Source organism: Hydra vulgaris, chromosome 13 (assembly GCF_038396675.1).
Source record: "Hydra vulgaris chromosome 13, alternate assembly HydraT2T_AEP".
NCBI lineage: Eukaryota > Metazoa > Cnidaria > Hydrozoa > Anthoathecata > Hydridae > Hydra > Hydra vulgaris.
The window spans coordinates 1,902,501-1,915,448 of record NC_088932.1 but is presented as its reverse complement, the minus strand read 5'-3'; the positions used below and the strand labels follow the sequence as shown (position 1 = coordinate 1,915,448).

Genomic DNA, 12,948 nt, shown 5'->3' with positions numbered 1-12,948 from the left:
CTAAATACAAACATTATTTGATAAAAAAAGTTTGTAAAATTTGAGTTTTGCATTTTTTTTTTATATTTTTTCTTAAATGACCGAAGCTACATGGTGACCAAACTTAAGCGATTTTATGGTATACAATCCATTGAAAAGTTAGTTCTGATAATGTTGAAAAGCGGAAGTTTGTTCTGCAAACTCTTGCAAAGCTCATCTGCTAAGGTTGCTTCTCTTTACCTTGCTTGCTATTATCATACAAAAATGGGTCAAGTTTTATATATTATTATAAAACTTGACCCATTTTTGGGTTTTTCTAATGATGCTCTTTAGACAAGGTGTCCAAAAATGCATTGTAAATGTAGTTGGACCTGCTCTATCTGTCAGCTTGAGCTCTCTCATTGTTGTAATGTTGCATTTATTTTTCTTTTCTACATTTACTATCATGATCATCATGGTTGCTGCTCAAATGAGTTATCTCTTGTTCCATTAATGAATACTCATTCTCACTTGATTTTTGAGCTAATTTGCATCTTTTTTCTAGTAACTCTCAACTTAATAATGGTTGCTTGGCAACCTTGTTAAGACTGAATTAGTATATGAAAAAAGTTAAAGAATTAAAAAAGTTTTCTTCAATTTACAATTTTTTGTACTGTACTCTTTTGTACTGTACTCTGTTTGTAATGAACTCTAATATGTGATCAGGTATATGTTTTAAAATATCTTTGCCATGTCTCACACTTTTAGAAATTTAAAAGCTGGATGTTATTTATTTAAAAAAAAAAACTTTCCAATTGATAAATTTCTCCTGAGTCGCATAAATAAGTTCGTTGGACTAAATATGGCCAGTGAAAATCAGGTTGAGCACTGCTGCTATAGTCTGTTAACTTATGTACATTCTGTTTTTTTTATGCTGATATCTTTATGATGTTATTTTGATATTTTTTTTGAAAAAAAAAAAGTGAAAATGGCAATATAAAGACATCAGAAAAAAAGAAGGGGAATATACTTATGTATATTCCCTATTTGACCTCAACCATTAGTAAAACATTTATTCTTATTTTCCATTAAAAATAAATTTCTGATCTTTTTAGATCATATTTTTATTTTAAAGGAAAAAAAAGAGTTTTTTTGTTATATCATAAAAACTCTTTTTTTTGTTGTTGTTATTTTTTTTGGCATGGCCTATTGAATATTTTATTTTCAACCCATAGTAAAAATAACAAGTTGCTTTCATTTAGTTTTGATTTACAATATACATTAGTAGTGTTTTAAATGTTATAAATATTATTTGTTTCAGATTTAAAATTTGAAAACATGGAAGATGGATTTTCAAATAAGTTGATGTCACAAACTAAAAAACCGTTTTACTTTCCACATTGGTTTTTATACATCGCTTGGATTATTTGCATTACAACAATTTTAGGATTCGGATATGTTATACTACTGTATGGAATGGCATTTGGTAATAAAAAATCATTTGATTGGTTGGCCAGCATTTCTTTAGGATTGGTTAGTTATAGAAATATAATGAAAATGTTTTTTTAGTATATTTGTAATGTTATTTAAGTTTGTATATGTATGTATATAGTTTATAATATTTGCTCAAGCATAAAAAAAAATTGATGTAACACTAAATAGATCCTGAAAGCATATATTTTATTCAATTAACAACTAACAACTGCAGACTATTAATGCATAATTCATTTATGAAACTATTAATTTTATAAAATAAGTTTATTAGAAGTGTCCTGTATTGATTTTTGTACTCGAAAAAAACTTAAAAAAGGTTTGGGAATTGGGAAAAAGAATTAGAAAACACTTTATTTGTTTTTTTATCATTGCAAGAAATTGATAAAATAATTCATCATTTTAAATTTAACTGTAATAATTTCTTTTTCAAGGACAAATTTCTTGTGAACAAAATTCTTTTTCTAAACTCTCTCATAAACAAAATTTTTATAATTGCATAAAACAAGTTACTGTTAAACCTAAACTTCATTCAATGATGTTTACAACCACCCAAATGCTTTAAAAATAACAAAACCTAACCTAGTTTATTAGTAGCACGACAATAAGTTTACTAAATATTATTAACTAACAATAAATGACTCATAAAACAGGTCACGGTTAGTCTGTATGCCTCACTCTAACTTTTTCATTATAATTACCTCATGTTTGCTGAAAAATAATTAGAGAGAATAGACTGTATATCAAACTGCAAGTCACAGCATTAGCTCACCTAGTCCTTAGTTTATGATAATTCTATAGAGATTTTCTATAGGTAATTCTATTGGGAATTCCAATTTCAAAAAATAATTCTTTTTGCTATTAAAAATGCTATTGTTTGTGAGTTGCAAGTTTTGCAAATTTTTTTAATAATCTTTTTTTTTTAATTATATTAAATTCATGTCAAGTCTCTAGACGTCACCACAGTTAAGGATTCATTATTATCTTTAAAGGCATAGGTGGGTTCGAACATGGAACATTTTGATTATAAGTTAAACATTCTACCACTGGTTTATTTTTGCATTATTTTTGTTTTGTGTTTTATTTATACCGAAAACAAAAAAGTTGTTTATGATTTGTTGATTTAGGTGGCAAGAGGTTTTTTGCCTCACAACAAAATTAATCATTAAAAAGTATTAGCAAAAGTACTTTTTAATGATTAATTAGTATGTTAAAAAGAACTAGCGCCAATTGAGAGCACAAGGGGCCCCTCCATTTATTTATAAAATTGCTAAAAAAGTGTTTGTGATTAAATAGGTATAGCTAAATAGTTACAGATTTGTACATAGCTACACATTTGATTTGTAGATATATGCAACTTGGTAGATATTTGCTTTTTCTCCTGAACTTCATCATATCATTTACATACATAAATTTTTTTACCATAAAAGTTGAAGAAAGATTTTCTTTATAGATGCAACAAATAATTTGATAATTGCAAAATATTTATAAATTGAAATAATTCATAAAATTATAAACTTATTTTCACATTTATTCTTCATGCCAGTATTTATACCAAATTATTTTGGTTTTTAAAATGTGGTAAGAAGAAGTAAAAATAAACCAGAACATAATATTCTATAAGGTTCTGATCATGACTGACTCTATATTGCGACAGGCAACATACCTAGGAGGAGGAAAACTTTAATATAAAGCTCTTAATTTAATTAATGAAAATCCATAAAAAATTATGGATTAACTGCTTTATGAGAAGTTGTGAAATTTCCTGTTAGCGATGTTACATCCTAAAAAAAATTAATCTTGTTTTTACATATTATAAAATGCTAAAAACATATTATTTCATCAAATATTACATTAAAATGCCAACTTCATTTTGTTGCAGACTGGCAAAAATTTGTTGACAAAATTGAAAATTTGTGTAGGGAAAATTATATTCTTAATAATCAGATCCTTTTAAATAATGGTCTTTCTAGTAGAAGTAGTAGTAGTAGTAGTAGTAGTAGTAGTAGTAGTAGTAGTAGTAGTAGTAGTAGTAGTAGTAGTAGTAGTAGTAGTAGTAGTAGTAGAGTAGTAGTAGTAGTAGTAGTAGTAGTAGTAGTAGTAGTAGTAGTAGTAGTAGTAGTAGTAGTAGTAGGGTAAATTAGGGTTTTTTGGTTAAGGTAATTTCAATGAATTACCTTAAGTAAAAGTTGGAATATTTTTAAAAATAATCATGCTGGATCCAAAATTTTTGTGTATAAACTTTTTTTATGGATCCCTACTCATGATCCACTTAAATATTTGGGCACCGAAAATTTTTTCTTAAAAACACAGAAGTTTTAAAAAAGCGGCAAAAGTGCTCATATTTCCCACTTGGTAATATGACCACTTGGTAATATGACCACTTGGTAATATGACCACTTGGAAATATGATCACTTGGTAATATGAGCACTTTAAATTAGTTCAAAAAACTAACATTAAATGAAAAAATACCAATGTGACAATTAAAACTAATTTTTGGAATATAATAATTTGTTATTAACAAAACTCATCTTTAAAAGATCAAATTTTGAGCAACTTTTTGTTAAAACAATATTATCGTGTTTTCCGCAAAAAAAAAAAAAAATTAGTAAAAAAAAAAATTTTTTTTATTTTATTAACTCAAACTTTTGAACGATAAAAATTCAATTTTTTTGAATTTAAATTGCAGTAAAATATTTAGTATTGTTAAAATATTAAAATATTTTACTATGTTTTGTTTTTATTCACAAAGCAATTAAAACCACTGCTATTTTAGGACTTTAAACTAGGTAATTTCAATGAAAAACACTGGGTAATTCGAGCATACTCATATTACACAAAAATGACACCTTTAAATTAAGTCAAAACTAAATTTCTATGCATTGTTTTTCAAACAAAAATGGATTGGATTCTCATCTAACATGTTTTTCATTATGAAAAATTTGTTTTTTTTTTGTTTAACAGCGTTTTAATTAGAAGATAGCAGTTAATTACTGCATATGAATTTATGCATTGTACTGATTCCTGTTATCACCACATAAACTCAATTCAAAAAATACAAAGCAACTTTAACTTCCATATTATATACCATATTGGTATTTTTTCAATGTTTTGTCTTCTTTTGCTTAACTTAAAAAACTTATTTTATTGCACACAACGATGTGTACAATAAAATAATGTGATTCAATTTGGTTTGCTACAAACAGGAGTTTGTGTTAGCCATAACAAATGCTGGCGGTAAGGTATATGATAAATTTGAAATCAATTAGCCTGGGGTTCTAAACGATGAACTTTTGCCTATAATTCACAGAAATGACATTGGTTTCACCATACCTTGAAAAAACTTCCCGCACCTAAGACAGTTTCATATTTAACCATACAATAAATAGCGGCCCAAAGGCTATTAATTATAATATGTCAGCTTTATATACAATACACATGAGAAATACATGAGAATGAGTACCTACACTGTCCTACAGCATTTGTAGTGATGTTAATAATCTTTCAGATTTGTGTATTAGTATTAGTAAATTTACAGTTAAGATGTTTGTTTGTTCTGCAAAAAGAACGAATGTCCTCCATCAACTTTACAGCTCTCTTGGCTACTATGTTGGATCGAGGCACATCAAGCACTGATGGTTCCTTCTTCAGAGGGTTGAGAAGCATTTCACAGCTTTGGAACACTTAAATTGGGATGTTGTTGACAACTGGTCTTCATAAGCCGCCTCTGTATAGTGCTGGTTTAAAAACCAGGCCTGCGACCATGTAGTTGCAATGAAATCGCAAGTTATCCTCAGCTGTTCTCGCCAGTTTGGAAGAATGAAAAATGCAATAAGCGCAAAAATGCCTCTTGAGTTCCACCTGGCACTGTGCAGTGATGGCAGCTTGTGCCATTTGATACGAGGCCATTTTTCTTCATTTTTGTAAAACTTGTATGCTTCACAAAGCTGAAAAAGAAATTTAAAGTCATCTCTCCAGCCAAGGTTCTCATATTCTGCTACCACTGCTGTGCCCTTGTAGGCATTTTTTAAATCATCATAATGCTCCATAATCTCATCAATAAATTTGTAGTTAATGTTAGGCGACTGTGACTGTATAGGAAAAAAAGAAATCCAACACATGTCGTAGAACAAGATCAAAAATGTGGTGCTGGCAGCTGATGTATTGAGGTTCATCGAATCCCTTGTCTCGAAATAATTTCTGAAGCTTGGCTACAACTCCATTCTTGCCACCAGTATTTACAGCTGTTGTGTCAGAGATGATCATCTGAATACTGTCCCATGCATTGTAATCATCAAGTAGGTCTTGTAGTGCTTTATTTATGTTTGCAGAGGATCCACTGTCACAAACCAAAATGCCAAGTTTTAATGTTCTTTTGTCATTTTTCAAGCACACAACTTGGTACTCAGTCTTGTCAATTTTCTTACCATCGAAATGCAAAGAAAATTTCTCTTCAGAGATCAGTTCCATGAGGCGGTTCTTAATTGTTCTGCATCTCTCATTGTTGGACGCCAGACTCCAGACTGTGATGGTGTTGGGACACAAACTCCATCCTCAGCCAGACTTTGAAGCACCCAAGGCGTTTTTCTGGTTGACAAAGAGTGACTAGACACTAGTTTGCCAGCAGACTTAGTTGACTGGCGTGTTGCACGCTTTCTGGGAGATTCTCCTGGAACTGCCTTCGAGTTACCACTGATGCTTTCTTCCTCAGAATCCTCACTATCGAAGGAATATGGAGATAACCGCTTATATATGGAGATAACCGCTTGGTTTGTCGAGGGTTCTGATGTGCTTTTGGCTCTTTTTGATGGATGGATTGTTGACATAGGAGCCACTTTCATAGTTGTATATCCCACCCTGCCATCTGATTCAATTTGTACTTTGTACAGTTGTTTGTCCTCACTACAAAGCCAATTTCCATTTGGTTTTGTTATATCGAAAAGATGAGCAAGGTTTTCTTCAAATACAGCATTTGGTCGCTTTCTGTGTTTTTCAAATGATGTGATAAGTTTGTCAACATTAGCAGACACTTGCTGTTTGGAAAGAACAGAAAAATTAAACTTCTGCCAAAGATTCATCAATTTCTCTGATATTTTTGTTAGTCGATTATGTTTTCCTTTCAATTCATCAAAGAGTCCCAAGAATCTTCCAATAATATCTCTGTTGGAAGGCATTTTACACAATTTGTCGCTCATATCCTGTTTTACCTGTGGTATATTAGGATGGTGCTTCATGCTAGATTTCAAATTTTTTTGTCCACATTTCACCAGCTGCTTCCACTGCTGATTTTGAATTTTTACTTCTAAAGGTCATATTTTCAAAAAGAAGAACTAAACAGCAGATCTTGCAAATTAATACTGCAAATAAACAAAAATTGTTTGAATAATATGAACAACTATACAATATACAATAATATACATTTACAGTTTTAAAAATCAAAGTCAAGCATAAGGAACTAAGAGCTGGGAACAAAAATCAAGTGAAAAATCGAAAAAGTGGTGAGGTGCTAGGTGCAGGAGGTTTGTTTGTAATCCAATGAAATAAACCTCAAAACAGTGATCTATTGGTAAAAGTTCATCAAATGCAACATCAGAAAAATTAAAATTTCGAAAAAAGTTTCTTTGTCATATACCTACTGGCGGTCCATGTCCTACTAGAGATATTTGGCTTTTTAATTATTTAGCAATGGCTACTTGCTTGGTTACAAAAAATCTGGTTAGATCAGATAGCAGTTTACACAACTGTTTAAAACTTTGATTCTATTTTGTTCTAATTTTCTTTAAGGCTGATCTTTTTTTTGTTTTTCTTGCACTAAATCAATAAGAATAGCTAAATGCTATTTTGAATAAATTTTCAAATACAATCTGAGCATTTTAGGGTACTTCTATAGCTATATAAAGTATTTTGGGTTGGTATAAACTACTTACTAACTGTGAACTACTTTTCTGATAGTCTCTATTTGAGAAAATGCATAGCGTTTTAGGTAAGCTTTGCTCCAAGGCAGTTACATTTGTCATAAAATTTTAGTTGTACTGTGTACCACAAAATATATATCATCTGTTCAAAATGCATATAATACATACAAAGTGTCTTTACACTGCTTGGTATCTTCATACTTTCCCACAATTATTAACAATTGTGGTTGTGGTGTAGTGGTAGAGTGTTAGCTTCATATGCAAGAGGTTCTGAGTTTGATCCCTACCACGTCCCTGATAGTACCCCACTCAACTTGATTCCCCGCGCAGCGGCCTTGTTCGCCAAGGTTTGCGTTTTGGAGTTATAGAGTTAAGAGAGGGTTATAACCACAATTAAGTAGCTTCCTTGTCTGTAGTGACCTTCTCAGTCTAGGGGAAGTAAATTAACATTAAACAGTATATATTTATATATATATACTAGTAAGGATAAAATATGTTAAAATACACTAAATTATACTGTATTTGTATTTTAAAAAAGTATTAAAATCATGCAAACTAAAATTAAAAAACTTTTAATAAACATTAAATAAAATATTTTTAACACCATTTATATTTATTATCACCACTGTATTTATGTATAAATGTGCATGCATAATTTAGATACACGACATTATACTACTTCAACCTATGAAAATTTTTCTTCTTTCTATTCTTGCTGCACTTGCTTCCAAATCTATAGTTAGCAAAGAAAAGTTTGTGCTCTACATGCAAGGTAACTTTTGAATTATTTTGTTTAATTTTTTATGGTTTTCTTTAAATGTCAAGCCTTGTTTTAAAGCGTTACGCGTAGAGCAATTTACGTATACCTTAAGCGATTTTTACGTATGCCTTAAGCGATTTTGGCTAAGCTTTATCTTTTAAATATTAATTTTAATATTTTTTAACTTTTAAATTAGCAGTAAGATAAAAGAAGTAATTAATTTTTAAAAAAACCACATTAACTTTTGAATGATGATATGTAAAAATATTTGTTGCAAAAGTTTGAAAGAAGTTACGTTAAAAATAATTGTTGTAACTTTTTATAGCCATGATATTTCTTATCTTTTTATAACAATTATATTAACAAACATAATTTTTTAGCTAACCTATTTATTTAAATATTTAGCAACATGAAAAAATTTTGTCAATCCTTAACTACAAATTATCTGCAGATGTTTTTAATAAAAATTTAGTAAAAAACTCTATAAAAATCTATTTTACAAAAAACATTTATATTCTGTAATCTCTGATAACAAAAGTATTAAGACATTTTTTCGAGATGTTGAAAAAAGTATATGAACAATTTATTTTTATTGTACTAAAAATTACTTCTTCATTAATTATTACTCTTTGCTTTTCTTATTAGTTAAAGGTATACAGATACCTTTAACTTTAAGATATACGGGGAGAGGGGGGCAGGCACAGAAGAAAAAAAAACTACCTGTTACTTGCAAGTTTTGAATGAAGACAATTTGCTAAATTTCTTCTGTGTGCGATAAATGAAGTTAAAGAAATCACAAGCAGCCTATAACATTTGCTAATGACACTAATATTACGTTAAATATATTTATATAACTGAGGTTTTATTATGCAAGTGCACATTACAGACCCTATTAAATTAATACTAAGGCACGTTTTAGTTTGATGCCAATCTTTATTCTTTACTAATGACTATTGACTATTACTAATGACTATGTAGTTTTCTATTACTAATGACTATGTAGTTTTCTATTACTAATGACTATGTAGTTTTCTATTACTAATGACTATGTAGTTTTCTATTACTAATGACTATGTAGTTTTCTATTACTAATGACTATGTAGTTTTCTATTACTAATGACTATGTAGTTTTCTATTACTAATGACTATGTAGTTTTCTATTACTAATGACTATGTAGTTTTCTATTACTAATGACTATGTAGTTTTCTATTACTAATGACTATGTAGTTTTCTATTACTAATGACTATGTAGTTTTCTATTACTAATGACTATGTAGTTTTCTATATAAAATAAGACAAACTAGTATATAAAAGCTTAGTATTCAAATCTCCAAATTGTTTAAAGTTCGAATATGGATTGTATTTTGAAGAACAAAAGAGTTACTTTGAAAACTTTTAAATCCTGGGGCTTTGCAAATGCTTTTTGAATTGAAACTATCACAGAAAAAGAGAAAACTTTTTAAAATCATATGTAGTTTTTGTAATCTTCATCAAAATAAAATTTTATCCAAAACCAATGGTGCTGTAAACTGCCCTTCGGTGTATAAATGGCACAAGTCATGTTAAAATATTTTAACATGTTAGTATATTTTACTTAAGTTGGTATATAAATAGAATTAAATATTGTTCAATAAATAAATTAAATTTTTCTTAAAAAAGATTACCTCACATTTGTTCTCCTTCTTTTTATTTTATTACTCTAAATTAAATTTCTTGCAAACAAAAAAAAAGAGTTTTGTAATTATACATAGAATGAAAAAACTTTTGAATTTGTTTATAAGTTAAGGAACTTAATTTTTAATGAACAATTTTTAATGAATGTTTATTATAAACAGATATGATTCAAATTATTAAATATACTTATATTGTTTTAGTTGAGTATTTTTTAAGTAAGCATGATTAAATTATTGCGTATAAGTATTTAAAAAGTTTTTTTTTTTGAGAATAATTAACATAAGAGTTTACATAATTAAGACTTTTATATTTAGTTTAATTTTTTTTTTAAAGAAATTCAAAAAAAATAAAATAAATTAAGAATTTAATTGTTAAATGCGATTCTTCTCTATAACTCTGTGTTTCTGTGTAATTTTTTTTAATGTAAAACATTTCTACGATAAGGTAAAACATTTATTCATTAAATTCCTGGCAAACGCGTTCTAGCTATGTATCAAAAAAATGCTCAAAGCAGACATTAAACTTTTTTATATTTTTATATAACACAAGTGAAACCGCCAACCATCATAGATTTAAAAAATATACTTAAAAACGTAAATTATTCCTTCCTAGTCAAAATAAAATCGCTGTTCAAGTTATTAACATGGGTTTTTGTTTATCAATATGGTAATATTCTTTGTTTACTCAAAAAAAAATTTAAAATAAAAAATCATTATTTTTTTTAATTCAATAACGCAATTACAAATTTCATATATATATATATATATAAATATATATATATATATATATATATATATATATATATATATATATATATATATATATATATAATATATATATATATATATATATATATATATATATATATATATATATATATATAAATATATATATAAATATATAAATTATGTTAGTGTATTCTACAAACAGAGTGCTCAATGTTCTTAAAGAACAGAGCAATAATAAATTAATACAAACACTTATCTAATTTTTTCTTTCTTCAACACAGTGTTTCTCCATCAGTAGGTTCATCAGGAAGAATGTCTAAACATTAAAAAATTTTCAAATTAAAGAAAAAAGTATTTCACAGGAAGTTGGGAATTGTTATAATTAATTATGTAATTAAAAATATATAAATTAAAAAATATAAAAATATATAAATTAAAAATTCATGAAAAGAATTCTTTAGAATTTAGATAAATTTGGACTGGTCATTTGTTTTATAGTTTTTTAAATGGAACTTATTTTCATGTCTGCATTTAGAAATTAATTCTGATTTTTTATTCAGTAAATTTTCTTGATTTAAATGAGTAATAATTTCAAATTTTTCTTGTAAACATAGTATACATTTTTTGGAAATGTTATATAGTTATATGTACTATATGTTGTATAGTTATATGTATAGTTATACATATATGCGCCTGCCTATATAACATATAGGCAGGCGCAGTTTTTAGGATTTGTTATTTTATGGTTGATAATTATTATAAAACTTCAAGTCCTATTAAAAAAAAATTGTTTTTCTTATTTTAAATGGTTTTTTCATTTGCAATAAAAAAGGCTATACTTTTGAAGTTTTGTATATATATATATATATATATTGTTATTATTGTTATATATATATATATATATATATATATATATATATATATATATATATATATATATATATATATATATATATATATAACAATAATAACAATGTATATATATATATATATATATCATGGAGCAAACTAAGTGATTGCAAAGCGAAAATTCCAGAAATATTTCTGGTCTTTAAGTTTTCAGTTTGAAAAACCGTGAACTCAGTTATTTTGAATACAACTTTACTGAGACTTTCATAACATGTTTAAAATGTTACTGTATGAAAAAGCTGTTTAACTAGCTAGATTAACAGTTATACTTACCTAGCTAGGTAAATATAAATACAGGAGAAAAAAAATACAAATTTAGGATTCAAATACTTAATTTTATATGAAAAAAGGTTAAGTAATTATAAATATGTTAAATAAAGTACATTAAATATCAACTCATCAAAGGTACATCAACTTCATCACATTACCAACAATGTTTTTGTATATTTGTAACCACTAAAGTGTTTACAAACAAACAAAAACATTGATGCAACAACTTAAACTTTATCATAATTTTTATTTCAAAATTAGCGAGCACTTTTTAAGAAGTAGAAAAATGAAACTTTACAAATAAGAATGGAGGAACTTAGATTGCGATCACTGATTTTATATTCTTTTTTTCTAATCAAAATGTTCTGAACTGCGACTCCTAATCGAAATGTTTTGAATAATATTTTACTCTATGTAAAACTTTTGAAAAATATTTTACTCCATGATAAAAAATTTTTACCATGAATAGTAAATGGAAAAAATGCTTTATCATGGAAATATAAAAAAATATTTTATTCAAAACATTCCTACTTCATTTGATCAGTAATATGGCTAGGAGGGTCATAGTTCCCCCCCCCCCTTCCTCACCTCCAAAAAAATATGTCATTTGTTCTCCAAAATTATATAAAATTTATACCAATGATACCAAAAAAAAGATCTATTAAAAAAATTTATAAAATATTTTATAAAGCTTATGGTACATAAGGCTGTCAGAATATTCTACTTTGGTATTATTTTTTATTGTGAGTGGTGGTTAATAATAATTATTCTGCAAAATTTTTATGCTTTAGTAGTAGCGTCCAGCAAGATTTCTAGTAAAAGCTGTCTGCAGGGTGCAGCAATTTAACTGGACAATAGAAAAACTTAAAGCTATATTAAATAGTTTGTTGGGCAATATTTCAACAAAGTAAACTATTTTAACCAGCTCCAAAAAATTAATTGAAAGTATAGTTGAAAAAAGTTTCATTTATCAAAACATTACTTTACAAAATTCTAATAAAACTAATGCATCTGCATAACACCTTTATACTGAAACAATTGACAGTTTAACAGTTAGTATGGATTTGCATTTCAAAGATTTTATCTCCTTTAAATCTTGTTTCTCCGCGCAGCGACCTTGTTCGTCAAGGTTCGTGTTTCGGAGTTATAGAGTTGAGAGAGGGTTATAACCACAATTAAGTAGCCTCCTCATCTGTAGTGGCCTTCTGGGCCTTGGGGAGGTGAAATAACAAAAAAACAAA

The 12,948-nt window shown here is 27.5% G+C and overlaps 1 protein-coding gene across 2 annotated transcripts in view; it reads left to right on the top strand.

The window, feature by feature from the left end:
* The window catches only part of LOC100197148 (polycystin-1-like protein 2), a 212,699-nt gene that overhangs the window by 175,150 nt on the left and 24,601 nt on the right, over window positions 1-12,948 (top strand). For both annotated transcript variants that reach the window (XM_065816396.1, XM_065816397.1), the window contains exons 32-33: window positions 1,280-1,491; window positions 8,026-8,137. In XM_065816396.1, coding sequence (XP_065672468.1) covers window positions 1,280-1,491; window positions 8,026-8,137 — 324 coding nt within the window. The remainder of the gene's footprint in view (window positions 1-1,279; window positions 1,492-8,025; window positions 8,138-12,948) is intronic.